We start from the raw sequence: 24,362 nt of genomic DNA, 5'->3' as shown, positions 1-24,362 counted from the left end.
TTTCTACCCTATTCCAAGCTTTCACTACTACCTTTCTTTGAGGGAAAACTTGCTATAGTAGATCACCTCCTCAAGATAGAATCAGCCACAATCCCTTTTAAATTCTTCTCTTGTCATCACCCAGTATGCCACCCACACCATGCATAGTCAAATAATGGAGTTTGCTTCTTGACATTTGTTCTCAAATATCCATGTATTTCTTATGTTAAATGCTCCAAAGGATTGTTGCCATAGTGCAACACCAAAGAATCTTCACCTTCATGGTATTTATGTATTTACTTTTTTTTTATAAGCTGTGTAAAAGTATTGTATCAATGAATAATGATCAACAGGAGGGCAAGACGCCCTCAACTCATGTACAAAAAAGTGCCTATGGATATGCACAGTTGCCAAAGAAGCTTCACCCTCATGTACAAAAAATTTTGGAAATTTTTTATCAATTCTCCTTTAATGACTTTTGGAGAAACTGGTCAGCAGTAGCAAGGTGTTCTTCCATTAATAATAAGGTAGTTACAAAGTGGTTTCCCCTGTCTGAAGGCTCACTGAAGCTGAATTTTGATGGAAGTAGCTTGGACAATCCAAGGTTATCTGGAATGGGGGGCGTTCTGAGGAATGAATCTGGAGAGGTTGTTCTACTCTACTGAGGTCCTCCAGGATTCGGAAATTCTGGTAGGGCAGAACTACTAGCTGCTGTACAAGGAGTGCAATTTGCAAACCAATTGGGGGTAGAGCAGCTAATTATTGAAGGGGATTCCAAGGTGGTGGTGGGCTGGTTGAAAAACACCAAGGATACTGTATGATGCTACAAGAATGAAAATATTAAATTAAGAAATTTTTGGATGACAAGGAATATGTTGGTTTCTATACAGTGGGAGTTGGTGGGGAGATCAGCAAATGCTTTGGCTGATGTATTAGCCAAATAAGGGGTAAATAGGGAAGAATGTTTTGGGCTCTTATTCCTAGTTTCCTTATAAGCTATTGGGAGAGGCTGCAGCTTGTGCCTCTCCAAGGGGTGTTGTATGTAATTACAAATCTAAATCAGTTTCTAAAGTAATAAAATTTCACTATTACTCATAAAAAAATGAAATATGTTTTGGAAATATTAGGACATTTATGGACATTTTAAACAATGGCAATGGTCCCACCATTTAAGTGCCTTTATGTTACAATGATCCAACCATTTGAGCAACAACACTTGACACCTTATTTGTATGTCTTTGCTTCCCGGAATCTTAAAATGAGCTCTTGTTGGGCTGGTATTTGTTAGGCCTCTGTTCCAAAGGGTGAATGGTGTGGAGGACGCTTCCTTTAGTGATTCTTTGGATTATATGGGGCAAAAGATTTTTTTTTACAGGGAGCCCCATTTAGGAAGCAACAGACTGGGTCCAAAGACCCAACACTGAATTACAACTCAAATAAACTTCTAGACCCCAGCTGGGTTCCAAGCACCCTGCTTTGAAGACCTTTTGCTGTAGCTGTCCAGGAGATTAGCTTGCCAAAAGAAATAGAAATTAAGCAGTTGACTTCCTTTGAACAATTTTGAAAAGTTCTTCAATTCCTTTCCTCCTAGATAGTGCTTATTACTGCAGCAGGAACTATCTTCCAAACACTTCTTGCCATCCTTGACAGGACTTGGAGCTCCCAACACCATAACAGGTCCTTCAGTCATTGGCATAGTCCAATATAAGCCCACAGAGGAGAGGTAATGCCCCCAGATTTCTGCAGAGACAAGGCAATGGATGGACAAGTGGCTGTTGTTCTCTTCTTCCTGGCCACACATCACACACATCAGGTCTTGAATCTGAATCCCTCTTCTGACCAGGTTCTTTTTTGAGAGGCTTTTGTCCAACACTATAGCCCAAACCTACTTTTTAGGGGGAAATCGGATTCCGGATTTTGTCAGCAGGAACCTTAGCTCCGTCTCCAACTGTTAAGCTTCTAGCAAAAGAGTTAACTGAGGACAACCCATCTGCAGACCAGTTCCAAGTCCAAGTATCTTCTTCCATCTGGTTTAAGGACTGGTTAGACAGCAGCTGAAACAGCCCTACCACTTGGTCTATTTTCCAATCTTGAAATTGTCTTCTGAAGTAAGGGTTCCAGGAAGTGTTGTTGCCTCTCAGTTCATAGCAATCAGCCACTATCACATCCTGATTTTCTGCAAACTGGTATAACTGGGGAAAGGACTTAGCTAAAGGCCTGCTACTACACCAACTGTCCTTCCAGAATTTCAATCTGTGACCTGAACTCACCTTTATGGAAAGTCCTCTATTTAGAAGTGGAGCAACTTCCATAATTTTATTCCAAAGGGAACAACCCAAAGAGGACAGATTTGAAACGGTTGCCCAGTTACCAGTGTCTGTACCATATTTTGCTGCTAATAATTTCCCCTACTAGCTTTCCCTTTCTTTCCCAAATCTCCACACCCATTTCCCTAGTAGGGCCTGATTGAAAATCTTCAAGTTTCTGATCCCTAGACCTCCTTTTTCTATTGGAGAACACATTGGGTGTGATAAACTTGGGATTAAGTGCAACTTTCATTGCTTTGGTTCCTAAAAAGAATGGTACAATCCATCCTAGGGATCTCAGACCTATAAGCTTGGTGAATAGCCTCTATAAGATAATAGCTAAGGTGTTATCTCACCTAATCAAGGGGATTAGGCAAGTCCTATCATTTCATCTAATCAAGGAGCTTTTGTACAAAATAGACAAATTATGAACCAAATTAATTGGCAATGAATGCATGGAGAAGATGAAAAGAGTAGGGGGAAAAAGGCTTAATTTGTAAGTTAGGTTTGGAGAAGGCCTATGGTCTAGTAGAGTGGTCATTTTTATTGGAGGTAATGAGAAGTTGTGGTTTTGAGGAGAATTGGTACAAGTGGATTATGGGATGTGTTAAACCTTCCATTATCCAATGCTAGACTGCTAGTAAATTGAATAGTGGTGGATGTTTTTCCTTGCTATTCGAGGAATCAATAGGTTGACGAACTCTCTCCTTTTTGTTTTGGCTTTCCTGCTCCTGATCCTACTCCCACTCCAGTTCCTTTTCCCTAACATGACAACCTTCTACTCCTCCTACTACCAGCAAGAGACGAGCTCCTACTCCTATTATTCCGTTGCAGTGGAGGTTTCGGTTTCTTATGCCAGTTCCGAGTTCCTTTTGTTCCTAGTGGTTGTGTTCCACTTGCCAGTTCATACTGACTATGTAGTATGCCGGTTGCCTATTCATCATACAAGACAAACTAACCAACCAGAGTGACAAAGGTGAGGAAAGACTACTGTAAATACACCAGCTTCAGTTCCAGCTGCTGCTAAATATGCTCTTCTTCTTATAAAGAGTGACAAAGCGAGGAAAGACTAAAGCCAAGACTCATATTCCTATTTTGAGTATTCTGATTGCTTTCCCGGTCAATTGTGGTTCCTGTTCCTACTGCTTGTGTTGTTTTCCTGCTCCTACTATCGGACTTGGAAAGAAAGGATAACATTACTATGACTCACAGGAGTGAGTTAGGGCACAGCTGCTGGGGGCTCATTGCAGATGTCTTTCATAGATTAATCTCTAGGGCTAATTCGAGACAGTTAGTGAGAGGGTACTCACTTGCAGTTTGCAGATGGTTTGATGTGGATTAGAAATTTGAAATCAATTGTGCATCTATTTGAACAAATGTCAAACCTCAAGGTGAACTTTAATAAGATCTGTTTAGTAGGAGTTAACATGGTGGATAGAGAGGACGAACTATGCAGCTACGTAGGGGTGTGTTGTATCTCCTTGGCCTCTAATTATTTAAGCTTACCTCTTGGAGATAATCCAATAAATTTTAGCTTCTGGAACCCTGTGTTACAATGATTCAAGAAGAGGCTTTGCTAGTTGGAAGAAGGGGTACTTGTCACTAGGAGGTACAATTACCTTGATTTGGTATGCCCTAGCTAATCTTCATGTCTATTACTTGGTTTTTAAGGCTCTAGAAGATGTGGTCAAGAAATTAGAGAAGATGATGAGAGATTTTTTATGGGAGCCAAGGGAAGGGAAAAGGGGCAATAGGGTTAAATGGGAGTTGATTAGTAGAAGCAAAAAAATGTGGTGGATTTGGCATTGGAAATCTTCAGAAAGTCATGCCTATGCTAGTGCTAGAAGGAGGAATTTTATCTCAAGAATACAAGTAGATGAGGTGGTGGAGTCATGGAGTGAAATCCAGGAGGTGGTTGGGTTGAAATAAACTTGTATACTTAGAGTTTGGAGCTGGATATCCCTTGGGGAGATGATTTCCAAAAGATTGAGTGAATTCTCAATGTATTAGATTGAAAGGGAGTTCAAGGTAGGTGAAATTAAGGAAGCTTTAAAAGACATGGATGGGGATAAGTAAACTAATTATTGAAGGTGACTCAAAGGTAGTAATCAGATGGCTGTTGAATAGGAAGAGATCCTTATAGCAGTACAGAAATGAACTCAAACGGTTTAAGTGGCTAACAAGGTCAATGTAAATCAAAATCCAATGGGTAGAATGGTTGGCTAACAGAATGGCTGATGCTTCAGCCAGACAATGCATAGGAAGGAACAAATTTGTTTGGGCCATGTAATATGAAATTATGAACATATAAGGGGTGGAAGTATGGTATATGCTCTCAATGGGTGTATGAAATTTTGTATAATATCCTTTGCTGTTTATACATTGTAGAGTTGTAGGGCAGTAATGTCATTTGTGTTAGCTGTTAGCATGTTAGCAGTGTTAGTAAGTTATAAGTTAGGTATGTCTGTTATTCTTTTAGTTGCTGACATGTTATGTTAGTAGGGGTAATTTTGTAAGTGTGCCACTATTAAATCTGTAATATATATATATATATATATATATATATATATATATATATAATTGAGTGGGGCGGCAAGTTATTGATTCCACTCTTTCTCTGAAATTCTTTCTCTTCGTTCCTCTCTCTCTCTTTTCTCTCCTCTCTTTCTCCCTATTTCATTCTCTGGGTTTCTTGTTGAAATTCTCATCTATACTAGGACTTATCTCAGTCCCTACTAAACAAGTTGGTATCAGATCCAACCTAGTGTTTCTCATGTGAATCTAATCGGATTGACTGCATGAGAACTTCCTAGGGTTGGAAGTTTTAGCAAGATTTGGCAATCGGCTGGTTCTTGGAGATCACCGGTAGAGTGCAGCACCTTTTCAAGAGATTTTGGAGTCTTGGAAAGAGTCTGGTGATCAGGAAGAATCGGAGAGAAGAAAAGAAACTCAAGATTAGGGTTCAGACTAAGGATTGGAAGTGGCAGCCAAGTATTTTTGGGTAAGTTTCAATCTTTTCTTGAGATCGACGCCAATCAAGAATTGATCAGAGTGGTCTGGGAGGAGTGACTCCAATCAATAATAAAAGTTTAGTATTGATTATTGAAAAAAATGCTACACTCCTGAATACTTTTTCCACCCTTTCGTCTTGTACTTTAGGCCTTTTGACTTTGTACTTATTATATGGCTGGCTGACCCTTTGAACTACAATTCATTACACCATTGTTCCAACAAATCAACCAAGCCCTTTTCCCTTAACCACATATATTTGAATTTGAATGGCAAGATATGATTCCACCGTAACCAAGCATCACTGGGGTGTGGTTTGATATTGGATTCGGCAGTGCTTCTTGGATCAAATCTGGAAGGTGTTCTTCCCAATCTGATGAAACTAGGAACCTGTCCAATTTTACTAATATCTTGATTGTTTGTCCAGGTGTACTATGCTCCAACCAGTGGTAAATCAATCAGTTCCCACCCGTGGACAAAGTCAGAAAATTTCATCAGTAAATTCATTAGAAATTCAATTAAAAGATCAAGGTTTTGCTGACCCAAGAATGTTTCAAGCACACGAACAAGGTAGAATACTAATTTGTGCGTTTACAATAAAAAAAAAGAACTTTAGGAGGAAGGGAGAATTGAACTGTCAACTTTCGGCCCGATATATGCATTTCTGCATGGTCTGAGAGGATATGTTGATAAAAGAAACTTAGCCATGTTATTGAGATCTAAAACCTACACATCCAAAAGAAATGAGGCTTGTCCTAAGTAAGGTAAACATTTAGAGGCTTACAAGCCTGTAATTACTATTATTTGGCGCATATCATGGATGAGACCTAAACCTAGCAAGTCAATTTGGATAACATATATGGCATGAACATTTATTTTCAGTGAAGTGAATTTGCCTCAAATAAATTATGTTTGTAATCCATATTTATCACACTTTGTTTTTTTTTGTGTCATGCTATTGCCTGAGTAACTAGTTGTACTGGGGGCCCGACATTCTGGGGTATCTTATTGTATTTGCTTGATCTCATTTTACTTTTTTGGTTAGCCCATGAGGCCTCTTTTGCCCCATCATCCTCCCCTATAGAGTAGGCATTATTTTTGGATTTTCCATGTATTTCTGCTTAATGGATCTTTTTCTTTTATTTATTAAAAAAAGAATGCATGTTGCATGAATAACTAGATTTAATAACTCTTTCTTGTTCCAGGTGGGTTCAATCTGAGTGTAGGAAATTGGGTGATAGTGATACCCCTGAAGTTGGTGACCTTCTGAAGACAGCTGTTCGCTGCCTCAAAGAAAGGCCTGTCCTCTTCAAGTACTGTGCTGAGGAGGTGATTCTGTTTATAAACTCAATCTATATCAAATACATGGTTGGTGGATCTGGTTAACATCATAGATGCTTATTATCACTAATCAACTTAATTTTTGCTCAGGTGGCAAATATGAGGCATAATGCATTATTTAGAAGGTTTATAAGTGCTCTTACACGTGGAGGACCTGGTGGTCTGCCTAGACCAATTGAAGTGCATGCTCATGACCCCTTGCGATATGTAGGTGATATGTTGGGGTGGTTACATCAGGTATGAAGTCCTCATTCCTCAATATTTTAGTCTCATCTTACTATTGTCCTCTGACACTCGTGTTACTCTTTACTCTGAGTAGGCATTGGCATCTGAGAGGGAGCTTGTCTTCACTTTACTTGATCCAGATGCAGTGATAGATACAGGGCCAACTGCACATCGCTTTTCCACAAGCGCAGAAACTGGTGCTTCAAAAATGGAATCGGACATGACATTTGTGCTGGATAGAATTTTTGAGGGAGTTTGCCGGCCATTCAAAGTGAGAGTTGAACAAGTTTTGCAGTCTCAACCCAGTCTTATAATTTCATATAAGCTCAGTAACACATTGGAATTCTACAGCTACACTGTAAGTTCTTAAATTCTTGCATCCCTATCAATGTATTTTGTGATTGTGTCTCTCTCCCATCCCCCACCATATATATGGTCATCCACCTTATGGTTTCTTCTTTACTTCTTTGTCTTGCAATCTTTCTTTTCATGGTGGTTTTTATTCTCCCATAGATTTCAGACTTGCTAGGGAGAGAAACAGCTCTCTGCAAGACACTATCATTACTCAAAGATGCTGCTCAGCAAACTTTCTTTGACATTCTTAAGACTCGAGGAGAAAAACTTTTGCGGTACCCTCCACTTGTTGCAGTTGATCTATCCCCCCCACCAGCTGTTAGGGAAGGAGTGTCTGTGGTACTTGAAATAATTGAGACCTATGATGGCATGATGTTTCCTGCATCTGGAAAGAAGCCTGACTTTGATCCGGTGATATCTGCTTTACTAGATCCAATTGTTCAGGTATCTTTGTGCTTATCTATTAACCTGTGCATAATTTTTCAAGGTAGTGTTCGTCATTACTCAAATCTGAATGGGCATAAGAGTTAACTCAATCCGATAATACACTTCCTTACCTTTTTTTTTCCGAAATGTGGGCTAGGAACTGAATTTTTATGAACAAGTACAATTAAGTTTTGAAATGTACTGCATAACAACTTAATGTTTAATTAAGTTGATTGCCATCATTGTACATGCTTGGGTTGCCTTACTTTTGGAACTTTAGTGCTTCAGTTGTCAAGAATGAGAACCTGGTGAGCTGAGCTTGCAAAGTCAGATCTGTTGTACCTTTCAAATAAAAAAAAGTCAGATCTGTTATACCTTTCAAATAATAAAAAAGTCAGTATCTGTTGTAGGCACTGAGACAGACAACTTGGGTGGGAATCTTGCCACTATTTTGGATGAGCTTTAGTCCCCCGAGCACTTACTGAGAGGGGGGGGGGGAGGGAACAACATACAGGCATATAATAGCAAAAGTCCTGAAAGAAGAAAAGATACCTACTCCATAAAATAAATAAAAAAATTTCAGACCAAATTAGACCAAGAACTTGCCATTGGTGATGCTGAGAGTACACTTGGGTTTTAAACCATGCAGCATGTGAAAGCACTTGTCATGGTCCTTTCAAATTGAGTACTGTGATGTGTTTTCTGAATTAGTTAATCAATATGGAAATTTTAATTATACCCTCGGCCTGAAAATAAAGAATCTCAATTATGCCTGTAACCGCAGATGTGTGAGCAAGCAGCAGAGACACACAAATCCAAAGGAGTAATCCACTCATCAAGGAGAAGCCGGATGAGTTCAGATTCAGGCCATAGCAGTAAAGATTCTCCATCATCTGTTGATGCAATTTTGACAAGCAGCAGCTCAATCTCATCATCACAGGTTTGTACATGTTTCATATTTCAGATCATGTGTTTTCTATGCATTGTTTTCGAGTGCTGATACAGATATTGAAACATGTTCCTATAGAGGGAACATCCAATATTTCTATACTGCTACCAATATCTAAAATGGTGCATATTAAATACCCAGAATTGGACCATCAGTAACTAACATCCAATATTTCTATACTGCTACCAATATCTAAAATGGCGCATATTAAATACCCAGAATTGGACCATCAGTATGCACCCTTGAAAATTCTATACTTTCAATAACCTGAGTGGACTATTGGACGGTGTGATCTTTGACCTTTAATAGCGTACTTCCTATCTCAGTGAGATTGCTACTATGGTACTGGGATGCTTGATGCCTAGTATACTGTTGGTGGACATAATACTTGATACAAAATCATATATATATATATATATGTATTATCAATAACATATTCATTTCATTAATGAAAAATGAAGGAAAGGTACAAATGTAGGGGAGATAAACTCTCTTAACTCCCCCAAGGAAAAGAAAGATTACAAATTAGCCCAGAGCAACTGATTTCTTCCCACCCCTTGTTTGGCTAGTGCGTCTGCAAAGGAATTGACGCATCTCTTTACCCACTGTAATCTCACTGTCATACCCCGAGTCAACCTCTTGAAAGTTCTTTTTTCATTCAGGTAGCTCCACAACCTCCTCTCCTCCTTTTGTAGCCAATCTATTACTAGCTTCGAGTCTCCCTCAATTATTAACATTTCTACATTAAGCTCCTTAGCCTTTTTAACACCTTCCAAGACAGTCAAAACTTCAACTCGAAGTGAATCTCCTTCCCCTACTGGGCCTGAAAACATAGCAATAAAAACCCCTCCAATGCCTGAAGGGCCAGGGTTCCCTTCACTACTTCCATCAAAGTTCAGCTTTATAAAGCCGGAATCTGGAGGAGTCCACTGTGGTAAAGTGACAATCTTGGCAGGAGCTGAACATGCCACTTCCTTCCAATCGTTTAACAAGGCTGAAGTGGTTGTCTTCAAATAGCTTTAGAGATTTTACCCAATGTATTACTCTTTCGTAATTACTTCAATTATTACCTCTTTGGATCTTTCCTTATCAGCAAAAAATCTTTGATTTCTTTCCTACCAAACTGTCCAACATACTGCAGGCTGCAGCCCTTGTGCATCTCCATAAAGCCTTCCCCCTTTTCTTTGTACAGGTACTCGTAGCAGGACCAAAAAGGCTTTGAACATCTGGAGGAGGAATCCATCTGCAACCAAACAAAGAGATAATCCATTTCCAAATAGAAGAGACAAAAGGACAGGAAATTAATAAGTGAAACAGGACTCACCATCAGCTTTACAGAGAACACACAAAAAGTTAGGAGATAAGCACCAAAAAGGCTTCTTTCTTTGAAGGAGATTACTAGTGTTAATCCTTCCCAAGGAGGCTTCCCAACAAAAAGCACCAACCCTAGGTGGAATCGGTTTACCCCAGACTTCTTTAACAAGAAAGGTTTGCCCAACAAAATCAGTAATTGTTAAAGCTCTAAGGAGGGAAACACAGGAAAAAATACCAGAAGAAGAGGGGGTCCAAATACGTGAATCCGCCTTTGAAGGGTCCAGGCAGACACCTTGCAAGATATGAAGAAGTGACAAAAGGCTGTTTAGATCTGAATCCCTGGTTCCCCTTCTGAAACCCAGATCCAATCAAGCTCGAGACCATCAGCATTAGAAGAAAGGAAGTCGGAAACCAATTTAATCTTATAATCAGACAAAGCATAGAGAGAGGGAAAACAATCTTTCAAGGGTGAGTCTCCTACCCACAAGTGCTTCTAGAAATTAACCAAACAACCTTATAAAAGGAAGGAAGGAAGGAAGGTAGGATAGCATGTATCAACTTCCAAGGAGAAGCACTAGTAGCTCGAGCCAACACTCCTGCATCCCAACCTTTAGCCGTCAACCCATGAATACTCAAAATTACCTTGGCCCACAGTCTATCCTTCTCTATTGGAAACCTCCACAACCACTTCCCTAGTAGGGCTGTATTTCTTTTCTGAAAGTAGCCAATTCCTAATCCTCCAAAGTCCAAACCCTTGGTTACAGTTTCCCAATTGACCTTGTGGTCCCTTTTTTCCTCCCCAAGTTCCCATAAGAAATCTCTAATTATCTTCTCTAGACTTTCGGAGACCCCACTGGCATTTTAAAAATCAATAGAAAATAAACAAGTAGGTTAAGGTCAATTTGATTAGGGTTATCCTCCCAACCAAAGAATTGTAATTCCTCATCCAAGAAGTTAATCTCTTTGTGACTCTCTCTAACACTAGGTTCCACAAGTTTCCATTTCTCGGATTGTCCCCTAGTGGAAGGCCCAAGTAAGTTATAGGACAAGTTGATACTTCACAACCCAAGATAGCAGCACAATCTAACATCTCCCTTGAATCTATATTCACACCTACTACACAACTCTTATCAAAATTAATCTTTAAATTTTACATTTGCTCGAAGAGTTGGACTACTAGCTTTAGATTCCTTACCCATCTTTTTTCCCCCCTTCACAAAAAAGAATCATGTCATTAGCAAACTGCAGATGTGTAATAGGTACTCTATCTCTTCCCACTCTCCACCCTCTCACCGGGTCCCTAGAATCTGCCTTTTGTATTAGTCTCCCTAACACATCAGCTACCAAAGTAAAAAGAAAGGGGGATAGAGGGTCGCCCTGTCTGATCCCTCTAATGGCTGGGAAGTGATAAACTACTGTCCCATTCACCAAAATTGAGTAGTGGCAAGTCCTCAAACAACCTCGAATCCATTTACACCATTTCTCCCCATTGCCAAAGTTCTTCATGACTTCCACCAGAAAGGACCAATCCACCAAATCGTAGGCCTTCTCCAGATCTAGCTTGCAAACTATACCCTTCTTCCCATTTCTTCTAAAATCCTCAACACCTTCATACGCAATTAAGATCTGGTCAAAAATTTATCTATCTTTTACAAAGGCTCCTTGGTTTGGGGATATGATAAAGGGAAGCATGAATCTTATTCTTCAAGACAGCACCTTTGCAATGATTTTATATAAATTGTTCACCAAGCTAATGGGTCTGAACTCTTTTGGATGATTTGCCTCCGCTTTTTTTGGGATCAAAGCAATAAAAGTAGAATTCAAGCCAGGATTAATTATCCCTCTCCCAAAAAAACTCATTGAAGACCCTCAATAAGTCCTCTTTCGCAACATCCCAACAGTCTTGGTAGAAAGCCATTGTAAATCTATCTGGACCTGGTGCTTTAGCTCTATCCATAGAGAAGACTGCCTCCTTTATCTCTTCCAATTCAATCCTCCTTTACAGCCAAACCTTGTGCTCTTCCCTTGGCCACTCTAAATCCTCTACCCTCAGTCTCTCCATCAGAGGTCTCCTAAAGATGGATTTGAAATGATCTACAAAAGTTCTAGCAATTTCACTTTGAAATGAAATATTTTCTTCTTCTACTGCTTGCTATTGCATGGAAGAATTTTGTATTTCTATCCCCTTCCTTTAACCACTTGTGTCTAAACTTTTGCTTCCAACTTATCTCTTCTTTAAACAAAATATCTTCCAAAAGTCTCCTCAAAGACCACTTATGCTCTTTGTCATCATCCCCAAAAATACCTTCAGTTTCTTTGTCATCCAAGGCTAGGATATGGTTAACCAACTCTTGTTTTCTCTCCTCCAACCTCCCAAACTGTTGAGAGTTCCACTCCTTTATTTTCAATTTCAAGTCCTTTAGTTTTTTATGGAACTTCATTCCCTCCCAATCTACCCTTGGGTTGCTGCCCTCCCACAACTCCTTAACTTTCTCCTTAAAACCAGGGTGGCTAAGCCACATTTTCTCAAAATGAATAGGAGCTGGACCCCCCCCCCCTCCCTCTCAAGTCCTCCTCAGATAGGAAAATAGGCCAATGATCGGAAGTAATCCTAGGTAGAGCTTTTGACACCAAATCCCCCCCAATGATCCTTCCAGTCTACTGTGAAGAGGAATCTATCAAGTTTAGAGCAAATTGGGTTGGCCTGTAAGTTGGACCAAGTAAATTTATTATGCAACAAAGGCAACTCTTTAAGTAGGACCAAGTAAAATTCCTCATACTGGTACTGGTAGTGACTCTCGACCTATCTTTATTGGTTTTCTCAACTAACCTGATCACATTAAAGTCCCCCCGGTACACTAAGGCCCCTTCCAAAGTCCCCTAATATCCCCCAATTCATCTCAGAACTCTTTCCTCCCTATAATCATTTGGACCATATAAATTAGTCAGGACCACTTGAATCCATCATTCAGTTGCCTAAACTTTATTGACATCGAGAATTTTCCAATCAGTTCATCCACCCCCTGCATCAAATCACTCTTCCAAAGAGTCACTATTCCACCTGATAAACCCCATGATGGAATCATAGCCCAGCTTATACCCCTTGCTTTCCATATGCTTCTTGCCCACCTGTCATCAAGCATTGCCAACTTTGTTTCCTGAATGAGAACTATATCAGGGTTTTCTTTCCTTAATGTTTTCTTAATTAGAGCTCTCTTTCTGGAACTTCCCAATCCTCTCACATTCCAACTGATCAATTTCATTTCAATTCTGTTGTTTCTTCCCCCTACTTAGAGCATTTTCCCCTATTTGTTCCCCCTTTTTCTTCCCTTCCTTTCACTGAATTCGTTATCTCCCTCAACATCCAATCTTAATCTTTCAGCCTCACTCAGCTTCCTCTTTCTAACTTTGCCCTGTTCCTTCCTTCCCCCCAAGTAAGTTTTCAGAGCATTAGGATTCTTAATCTTGCACCCCAGCTTGCCAACAAATTCAGCCAACAAGTCCTCTTTGCATCTATCACTATTATCCCCAACTTCCTTCCAGATTTTGTCTTCTCGCTGCTTAGGTCCTGACCTCTTTGCAGGACTTTCAGTGTTGGACAGATTCCCGTTTCTTAACTCAGCTTCCTTCAGATCCTTCAAAAAACTCTATTAATTCCCATATTCTTCTCCCCTGTTCCTCATCAGATAACCCTCCTAGCTCTCTACCCTTCAACTGTCCTTTGTCACATTTTTGTATGGGCACTTCTAGAGTATTACTTCAACGTTAAAACTTCTAAAATATGTAAAATGGTTTGTTTTATCAAATCATACTATAAAAAATCTTCATATGTTAAAAGCTCTATTAAATCTGCATAAAAGTAGAGGCATGGCACATAGCTTAAAACTAGATATAAATTATAAAATCTTGGTAAACATGTTGAATCCGATACTCACACCCATGTCTATGTCCTGCATCTTAGGAGATGAAGCATATTCCTACTTCTCATATCTCCATGAGACTGTGCTAGTCAGTTTTTGTATCACAGCATCATTGAGTGGCTATGATAATCCATTTGGTGATTTTGTTATGAATTTTCTAGGGTGATAGCCGACCCCTAGGACCCAGGCATCTGCTTTGTGTTGCCACATGTTCTTCCTGGGTTTTAATTGGATATAATTTAGCAGTCAACTATCACATCTTCCCTAGTTGAGCATTTTGACAAGATTTTACAGGGACTTGAATCTAACTAGGTAAGTTTGTCTGGTTGTTTCTGTTTTCATTTTCCTGATACTGTGTCATCTTCATGGGTCTGTCCAGAATGCTGAAATGTCCTCAAAGATATTTCTTATCAATTGCTTATCATCCATCCAGCAACCATTGTTGGGACATGACGTTACTGCAGAGTATGTTAGGAACCTTGGAGCAATGATAGAAAATCATATTTGTGTTCTGGTGGAAAAGGAGGTAGATGGTATACTAAGAAGATGTGGCTTGTTGAACAAGATGCCTCACATCCAGAATTCAGCGAGTGAGGAAGATAATATGCCACCATTAGCAGAAGTGGAGGACATGTCACCAATGTCACTTTCAGAGAGTTTGAAGGTTTTCTTTGGACTTGTTTTAGGAAGCGAAGGTTCCTTACCAGAATTTGAGCAGATGCAGGTACCTCGGCTTCGTTCAGATGCTTGTATCCGTGTCGCAAAGTCACTGGCAGAAGCTTATGAACTCCTTCATAATGCAATCATGGATCCAAAGAACCGTTACCCAGAGCCGAAGTCCTTGGCAAGGCATCCACCAGATCAGATAAAAACCATCTTAGGGATTTAAAGCTGTATGTAGAAATTATATCCTTGTTAGGTACACAGATTTTGAAAATTCTTTTGTTGTTTTCCTACATACTGAATTCAGGTGTTTGTTCATTTCTGTTACAAAGATAAGTTGGTTGTGGTTTAAAGCATCAGTTAACAATTACAACATTTTTGTAGTCATGGAAGTATTATTGCACTGGATTGTTAACCCATGTTTAATGGGTAGGCAATACTTGTTACACTAATGCTTCTGCTCCTGTTACATTGTGATTTTCTCTTGCTCTATAGTCCATTAAGAGCACCGTTCGTAATATTAATATTGATGAACATTTTGCCATGTTGAGTTGGGGAATTTCAGAGACATTTTGGTAATTTTGCTAAGATATTTGGAAATTCTAAAAAATCAGGAAAGTTTTATAAAAAGATTAAATTAGTTAATAAAATTTTAAGAGATCATTAAAAGAATTATAATTGTACATTTATGGCTTCAAAAACCATAACAAAGAATTGTCTGCCTTCTGGTCTTTAGCTATCTTCTCTCTTTTTATATATGTCAATCGCTTGCCATTTCAACTGTCTTTATTGTTACTTGTTTTGATTAGATTGCAAATGCTATTTTGTAGTTATATGCATTTTCTTCTTCTTTTGAATTATAGTGACTTAGTGAATCATATTAAAGTAGTAAGCCAATTATCACTAATACCTTCTCATTTTTGAAAAATTATGATGATTTTAATGAAATATTGAAAACTTTTAATAATATTTTAAAATGGTAAGTCGCTTAAACCTCCCTTGGATTTTCTGAAAAGATCCTAAACCTCCCCTCAACTTGACGTGCCCTTAAACCTCCCCTGACTTTTGGGGATAAAGGGACTTATACAACCTTTCTATTTACCATTAGAAATCCAATAGCAACTTCTAGTGTCATGGATTTAAACATATTATAAAGCCAATTTTGCTTTATGTAAAATCGTCAAATGTTTGATGATTGAAATACTTGTAAACCTTTTAACTCTTTAACCAAAAAATAAAATAAAATACCCTTAAACCTCACTTTGTCCAAAAATGGATTTGTTTATGCTGTAAAATAAGATGCTAAAATATATTTACTTGTACTAACAATTAACGGTGAAGTTGGAACTTGGAATTAGGAAAAATCTCCTAACTTGGTAGTAAAAAGTAGTAGGGGAATAGCAGACATTTAATGTCTCTATTACTTAAAAGTAACAAAAGGTGTCTAAAAGCCCTCTTTATCCCCAAGAGTCAAGAGAGGTGTTAAGGGTAGGTCAAAGTTGAGGGGAGGTTTAAGGCTTTTTCAGAAAACCTAGAGGTTTAAAGGATTTACCTTATTCTAAAATTTTAAACTTTACATATAGGCCCCTTAGTTATTTATCTGGTTAAGTGTTTCCTAGCAAATATTTACCCGGGTAAATGTATTTATCCATGTTCTTTTATTTTCTATGTAAATAAAACAATGACCGTTTTAGAAATAAAAAGCCATTATTAAAAAGGGTAATTTTGTTCCATCTAAGTGTTAACAATTTTTTCCCAAAATTATTTACCCACCTCGGAGAGTGATACCTAGGAAAAATAAAATTTTCATAGACCCTACATAAATCTGAAAAAAGAATATAGGAATCTTGGTCAATGGAAACCAAAATCCCATTGACCAACTTTTCCCCCTCTCAAAATCTAAAAAAAAAAAAGAACATGCCCATATAGTTTATTATTGAAATTTGAAATAGCACTACTGACAAAATATCAGACATATTTGAAAAAAAAAAGAGTCCAGGATGATCACACCTAACAAATGAGAATATATCATAAATATTGTGCCAAAATATCGTCAATATTGCAAGGATGGTTAAGAATAATTTGAGGTAGGAATGGGGACAATAGTGTACCAACCAATCAGGTGGATGGGTTTTATTGATTTGCAAGGCAAGAGTTGTGCCTCTACTTTTGATACTGCCTGCTTTTACAAGCCACTGTCTGGGTCCTACTATCCTACCTCCTACTCTATCAGTCCTACAATCTGTACTTTGAGGTTAATTGTCACAATTTTCATTGACATCGGCTATGTATATTTTCTTCTTGCTTGAACTGGCATTAACTTGTTAGGAGCTGGGACGCAATTACAGGAACTTCTATACCATTGTTGTCATTCCATTAATAAATTGACTTCAAATGTGTCATGCAAAGAGCAAAACGGGAAATAGTTGGAATGTAGTGGAATAAACTGATTTCCCATTTTCAAAGCTGCCGCTGTTATAAATCTATATTATTTTAAAAAACATTAATAGCCTCAAGAATATTTTTAGAATTTTTTGAGGACAAAATTTATCTCTTTATATTTAAATTTATTGATAAAAAAATGAGGGCAAATAGGGTAATTGGTTATTGATATTAAATGAATTGAAAATAGGTAATTTTAAGATATTCAATGCATACAATTCCCTTGCATTAAATCCAACATATAAGGTATTAACTTGCATTTACCTTCCTTGAATCATATATTTAAGGCATTTTGTTTCTTTTCATCATTAAATTTTATTAATTAAATCCATACATAATAAACTAACAATTCTAATAACATAAAAATTGTACTTTTAAAATCTACTTGAAAAAATAGTGTTTTCATCTAGGTGGTGGTAAGAAATTAAACCATTTTGGGTCAAATAAGACAATCCATGTTGCCACAATTAAATAAAAAAAATCAAAATAGATAAAATGCAGAAAATATAAAAATTAAAAAAAATGGGAACATTTTTACCATCATATGTTGGACATATTAAACAATAATAAATATGATAATTAATAAATGTTTTTATTAATTATGGAAATGGAATGTAAAACTTAAAACCAATTGAAAATAAAATTATTTTCCTATTCCCTCTCATTAAATCTCATATATAAGGTATATTCCTCATTAAATCCTATATTTAAGATATATTTTTCTCATTATTAAATTGTACTAATTAAATCTACAATATTAATTTTAATAGTATACAAATAAATATTTTAAAAAATAATTTGAAAATAAAACATTTTCTTTCCTCCAGATGGTGGGTAAGCAATTCAACCATTTGGGGTCAAATGGGTTAATAAATAATGATAATTAAATAATAAAAAATAAAATAAAATAAAACATATAATACAAAAAAATAAAAAAGAATTGGGCATATCTCTAATATTGTATATTCATTATACTAAACAAAAATAAGTATGAAATGTAAGAAGTATTTTTATTAATGATAAAAATAGAATGCCAAATTTAAAACCAACCTAGAAATGAAATGATGTCATAACCAAATAATAAAATTAAAAAAAAAATAGAATATACAAAGAATCACAAAAATAAAGAAATAGAGAAAATTTTGGGCATATATCTAACATTATATATTTATAAAAAAAATAAAATATAGGGTCAATGATAAGATAATTAATAAATCTTTAAAAGTAAAAAAGTATGAGTAATTAAAAGAATATATAAAAAAGTATATATTAATTATATAAAACGAATATTAAGTGTGATAAGTAAAAATTATTTATAAAATATAGATGAAATATATAATTTAAAACTGATATGAAAGCAAACTTATTTTCTTATCTAGATGGTGGGTCAATGATCCAACTTTTTAAAGAAACTCATGATGTCACAATTGAATAGTAAATATTTAAAAAAAAGATAAAACACAAAAAAATGAAAAAGTATAGAATTTTGTCAAAAACATTTGGGAATATTTCTAATGTTATATATTCATCATATTAAATAAAAATAATTGTTAAAATAAAAATTATTTTTATTTATGACAAAAATGGAATACAAAATAATAATAATTGTAATTGTAATTATAATTTAAAATTTCCATGTGCAATGTACATGCACATTTACTATAAGCATTTAAATTTATTTAATCATATTGTTACTTATGTTAATTTTCAATTTCTATCTTAATTATTATATATCTAAAATTCAAGTAATTAATATGAAGAAAATTTTCTCACGTGCAATGCATGTTTTTAATTACTAGTTTGCAAAATGTATGTATAGCATACAATAGTAGGACCCACCAAAAGAGATGTTTCATTCCTTATCGGCATTTTATCTTCTGTATTGATTTCAAAAGATACTATTGTCGACACAAATTTCGTGTTAAATTTGAAGCACAAAAAAAATGCGGACAAATTCAAAGGTTAGAACCAACTTAAGTTCTACTAAAAAATAAAAATTTATGTAGTTAATTAAATTTCCTAAGGAATTTAAATTTAACAAAAACTTTATATAATTAAATAAATTCAATTTTTACTAATTTAAAAAATTAATTTTAAATATAGTTTAGTTATTTTAAAATCAACTTAAAAACTTATGAAACTCCATTTAAAAATAAGGAAAATTCTATAAAAAACTCATTGGGTTTTCTAAAAAACTTATGAAACTCCCCACTTTTTTAACCTCAACAAAAACCTTCCTTATTGTTTTGAAAAAAAAGGTGCAAATACCTTCCTTTTGTCAGTATTCCAAATAAAAAATAAAAATTTGATTTAATGCATGAATTTAGTTCACTTCAACCTATTTACCTTTGTCCAAGAAGAGTAAGGAGAATTGTTCTTTGAAAGTTATCTAGTAAAAAAAAACTAGTGGAGGGTAAAGTTGAAACTTTAAATTATGTATGATAATGCATTAACAAAGATAATAGTATTTTGATAACTTCAATGCCTTTATTATCGAAAAGACAAGGGAAATGAGGTATTTGCACTTTTTTCTCAAAATTATAGGGGAGGCTTTTGTTAGGGTCAAAACACAAAGGTGGTTTATAAAATTATTATAAGAGGACAATTTTTTTATAATTTTACCTAAAAATAGTATAAAAATAATAACAAACCAATAAAAATTAACATTAAGATATAAAAAAATAGGGCAATTTCCTTAAACTACCCCTACTATTTAGCTAATTGACTAACTCTACCCTTACTGTTTAACTATTGTTTTGCACTACCCCTACTATTTCTGACAATTAACTAATTAATCCCCTACCATTAGGGTTCCATCATAATATGCTCACAAGCCACACCATGTGAGTGTTATATTTTGAAAAATGATAATAATACCCATATCTTCACCTCAACGGTGTTGAATGTCTGAAAGGTGTCATGCCTGTCGTCTGAATCTGATCTATGTTCGTTGTGCAAAAAAAAAAATGATTTATAGGTTCGTTTTTTTATAGAGATTAGAATGCCGATTTGACAAAATCAATCTCTATGAAAGAACAATCCAAATTCCTATTTTCTCCAATATCAGAGAGATGCTGGAGGTTGGAGGGAGTAAATTTCCACAAGTTCAGCCGGCCAATCCATAGCCAGAAGTAAAAACTCATAAATAAACAAAATTTGAAATTTGAGATAACAAAATTAAGAAGAAAGAAATACCTGTTAGTGAAGAGCATTCCGACACAAAAGCTTCCACTACAAAGAAAAAGGGTCCATTTCTTGGACACAACGCTGCTCGAAAGCAGCTCTCCTTTGCTCTTCCAAGACATTTTTGTTCTTCTACTGCACTATCTTTTATCTAACCAATAAACCTTTTAAAGAGAAGCCCATTTCAAATTCAGAAGAACTTAACGTAAAGCAGAAAAATAAATCCAAATAACTATGTCTGCAGAATATAGGGCCATATCATCTTTACAGTGAGCTTGGAAAATCGAAGATTCAGAGGTGAGGTACAGAAAATGATCGGGAGGAAATATAATATTTATATGTGTAGACGGAAGATGGAGGGTAAATTTGCAGACAAGCAGCCAACACTCTTCGCTTTGTGGTTTTCAGATGCAGTGATTTAGAAATAGTAGAAAACTTGGGTGACCGAAAAAAACACTCTTCGCACCTTAAGGGATCTTCCTAGTGGGATGAAGGAAAGGCAAATTCGATCCGTCTCTAAAACATTATCATTGGAACTACTTATCAGTTGGGTTTTATTTTGAAATTTGAGGAATAGTGGAGGGCAAATTTGATATTTTCATTACTTTCCGTTAACACCTAACAGCATGTCAATTTTTAGAAACAATAAGGGTACTTTAAGACAATATGTAAACAATAAGGGTACAACTAGCCAATTTTGCAAATAGTATGGGTAGTTTAAGGAAATCGCCCAAAAAATTTAATACAAACTTATTTAGAAAATAGGAAATTATCACTCTCATTAAATCACGGCTTGTATTGTGATTGGATAAACCAAACATAACCCAAAAAAGTAATACTTGAATTGAACTTAAATGGACACCATTTAATTGAAAATGTCATAGAGCATCATCTTCAATTTTGCTTATAAATAAAGCACATGCATCACATGGGTCTTGACTAGTCTTCACTTTATTTTCTATAGCCGCAATTGCAATTTTCTCTCCTAATGAGAGAAAGAGGGGAAATGGAAGAAGGGAGAGGGGGAGGAGAGAGAATGAAAGATATTTCTAATAAACAATAAAGCTTTTAGAGGAGATTCTCGGTACAAGTGTTTGATAGTAGTAAAATAACTAGCGGAGCTACCTGTGCTAAGAACGACTTGAATATTTGTATATTTTTATTATTTTGTTGAAAGAAATGAAAATCCATTATCAGCGAATGCAATTGAGGGCCTATTCGTTTGTTTTGAAGTCTGACATTTGAAAGTGTAATAATTACAATAAGAGATATATTGGTGATGTGGCACGATCCGGGCACTCCTAACTGGCTGCTGACTGGCTCCTACCTGGCAACGGACGGCACCTGAGAAGAAGAGGTGAAGGATTCTCGAGGGATTTGCCCGACGGGAATACTCCGAAGCTTAAGTTAGAATGCTGGGGCAGAAAGTAAAGAGTGTAGGTCGAGCTAGATCACTAAGTTCTCAAGATTAGCTCGAGAGCAAGTAAGATGACTCAAAATCAGATTAGACCAGAGATCCCTCTCCTCTTCGACAAAGGGGCTTTTATAGGGGCATTCTTGTCAAAACGGGTGTAACCGCCACTGGGCTTCTATCGCAGCCGTTACTTGCCAGGGCTGCGCAGGTGACCGTTGCAGGGTACTACCCAATTGGATGGGTGACACGTCCCAGAAGGACAGGCACGCCACCATCTGTCGAGAGACGTGGGTACAGTCTGTCGAATGGGCAGGGATTGCGCCGTCAATCAAGAGACGTGGCACAGTCTGATGGGTACGGTCTTGTCAGATAGAAGCTTCCTGAGAGCATCGCATCGCTTAGTCGCGAGCTACTTTGTAGCGAGCTCCCAGGGGTACTTCGAGGTGACCTTCATTGAGATTCTCTTTGGGGCAGTCTTTCTGCCTAAGTGTTAGAGTGAGCTGGTTACCCTAGCTCGCGAGTTGGGGTAGTCTTTGAGTATTCCCTTTCAGTAACTCGGGGGACCTCGAGCTCGCGTTGTAGCGAGCTCCCCCTGACGTAGCGAGCTGTCCCGCAGGCTCATTACTTAGTCGCAGTCAGGTTGTGGTGTTGAGCTGTTGCTCGTGCTGAGTCAGGTCCACGTGTCATTGTCTCAAGGGGTCGAGTCAAATCATCCTCCATCAATTGCCCCCCAGTCCTCGGGCTAAGAGTGCTACCTTAGCGTGAGGAGTTCATGAAGTGTGACGGGTGGATTTGACCGAAGTTCAAACTTGATTGACTGCTCATATTAAATGCGTGCGGAAATCAGGGGATTTCTGACTTTTTGAATGCCAAAAAATGCGCCAAAGAGGCTCTTAACTCCGAATGTCGTGCAGTCGTCATTACCTCAGTCGTGGGAGACGTGCAGCCAGTCACGTTTCGGTTTCAGGAGGCATACAGTCAGCTTGACTGCGAATCGTTAGATCTGTCTCAATCTAGACCGTTGATCTAGGGGCATAGTGGCTATAAATAGGAGGTCCCCCTAGGCCTCATTTTCTTTCACGCTAACTTGTTGTCTTTGGATTTTGAGGTCGCGCATCCATCTAGTTTGCCCGAGCTCTTCTGTTCACACCGCTCCAGTGAGTCTTATTCATTCTGTCAATCATGTTTGGGTATCCGTACCACATTTATCCCCGGGACGGTAACCAGGACGACGACGACACCTTGAGCTCAGGGAGATCATCGGAGCAGGCTCCAGAGGCTCGGGAGGCCTCCGGCGATGTGGCTTCTACTTCTTGGGGCAGAGAGCCCGACACCTTCGGTCCCTCCTCTATGATGATGGAGAGACTCAGATCTCTATATCATATGTGTATACATATATTTTCTTTTCTATCGGACTAATACCTTGTGGTTTTTTGGCAGCCATCATGTCTAGTGTTGATGCGCGCCGCTTTCTTTCCAGCAACCAGAAGCGTAAGGCAAAGAGGTCATGTTCTGACCAAACTCCCACTTCTGGGGCACTGAGTTCGAGTCTGTTGAGCTAGACTTTGTTTCTCCACCGCCTGAAGTTCCACTGGCCCCATCTGAAGGAGGTGCCAGAGAAGGTGGCCTCAAGGAGGGTGAGCTCCTGAGGCAAGGGGTGATTCCTCCTGGTCCTTCCCGCCCATTCCCCTACCCGCAGTTCCCGGTGGGGGACAGGAAGGGTGTTAATGACTACCTCGTGGCTGGGCGGAAGAGCCGAAGGGCGATCTGCCACGAGGAGGTCACTAAGTGGGGGGAGATGGAGCCTAGGTCGCTTGCCGCGCTCGCCGCCTCTCATTGTATGGTGGTAAGTGGTCCTTTTTTCTTCTCATTCTTTCCTTTCTTTTGCTGTTTTCTGACCTTAGTCCCTTATTTGACAAGTGAACTTCGCCATCCACGCCATGGCCCTCCAGACCAACATCCACTCCGGCGACGCTCGTAATTAGAGGGTCCTCATCCAGAATCTCCAGGACGAGCTCAACCAGGCCCGAGGTGAGCTCCTTCAGACTCGCAAGGGGAGCGAGGCCCAGGACCTGCTCGCCCGTGACCAGGAGGTGCAGATCGCCAGGCTTTCTGAAGAGAGCGCACGCTATAGGGAGGAGTCGTCGAGGGTGGCAGCGGAGAGAGAGCTCCTTCGCCAGTAGGTTCGAGACTTGGAGTCTACACTTCTGGACCGAATTCGGAACTTCGACACCATGGTGGAGGTCGAGCGGGCTAAGGTAGTCTAGGACTTCAAGGACTCCCAGGAGTATCATGACCTCCAAGTGGAGTATGGCTCGAGCTCGTACTGCTCCGGATTCAAGCTCTGACGCTGGTTGGTCTGAAAGAAGTTCTCTAGGCTCAACCTCGATGGCATCACAATGAAGGGCCTAGCTCCCGAGACGGCGGACCAGGCAGAGGAGGAGGAGCCTGACTCCCCAGAGGATGAGGACAAGGTGGAGGAGGTAGACCCTTGAGGCTGGTGGCTCTATTTTTTCATTTTTCTGACTGGCTTCTGGTGGTTCCCGGGTGTCAGAACCCGGTTTTCAAAAATCTTCTTCTTGGGCAGTTGTGCCCTTTTTTACTTCTTGTTGTACTTTCCCGAGCTGTTTAGCTCGGTTTTTTATTTATGAAATAGTAATGAAAATTTTCTTTTTCTTCTAAGTATGGTGTGCTCTTTTTATTTTATTTTTTTTTTGCCAAAGCGATCTCATCACTCGAGCTATTAGAGCTACATTCCCAAAGTAGGATTTTTTGGTAATCGTTATCCCGAGCTATCCCTTAGTGTTTGAGGCATCTTTATAGTATAACGCGAAGTA

At 38.0% G+C, this 24,362-nt stretch overlaps 1 protein-coding gene across 1 annotated transcript in view; it reads left to right on the top strand.

Annotated features, from left to right (window-relative positions):
• LOC104610287 (oligomeric golgi complex subunit) overlaps positions 1-14,932 on the top strand; it is a 34,833-nt gene extending 19,901 nt beyond the window's left edge. The window contains exons 6-11 of the mRNA XM_010276835.3: positions 6,500-6,623; positions 6,726-6,872; positions 6,955-7,218; positions 7,374-7,658; positions 8,425-8,580; positions 14,203-14,932. Coding sequence (XP_010275137.1) covers positions 6,500-6,623; positions 6,726-6,872; positions 6,955-7,218; positions 7,374-7,658; positions 8,425-8,580; positions 14,203-14,712 — 1,486 coding nt within the window. The 3' untranslated portion in view covers positions 14,713-14,932. The remainder of the gene's footprint in view (positions 1-6,499; positions 6,624-6,725; positions 6,873-6,954; positions 7,219-7,373; positions 7,659-8,424; positions 8,581-14,202) is intronic.
• Positions 14,933-24,362: the final 9,430 nt, after the last annotated feature.

The sequence above is a fragment of the Nelumbo nucifera genome, chromosome 1, assembly GCF_055504915.1.
Source record: "Nelumbo nucifera cultivar China Antique chromosome 1, China Antique-T2T, whole genome shotgun sequence".
In the NCBI taxonomy this organism is placed as follows: Eukaryota; Viridiplantae; Streptophyta; class Magnoliopsida; order Proteales; family Nelumbonaceae; genus Nelumbo; species Nelumbo nucifera.
This window is presented reverse-complemented; position numbering and strand designations above follow the sequence as displayed.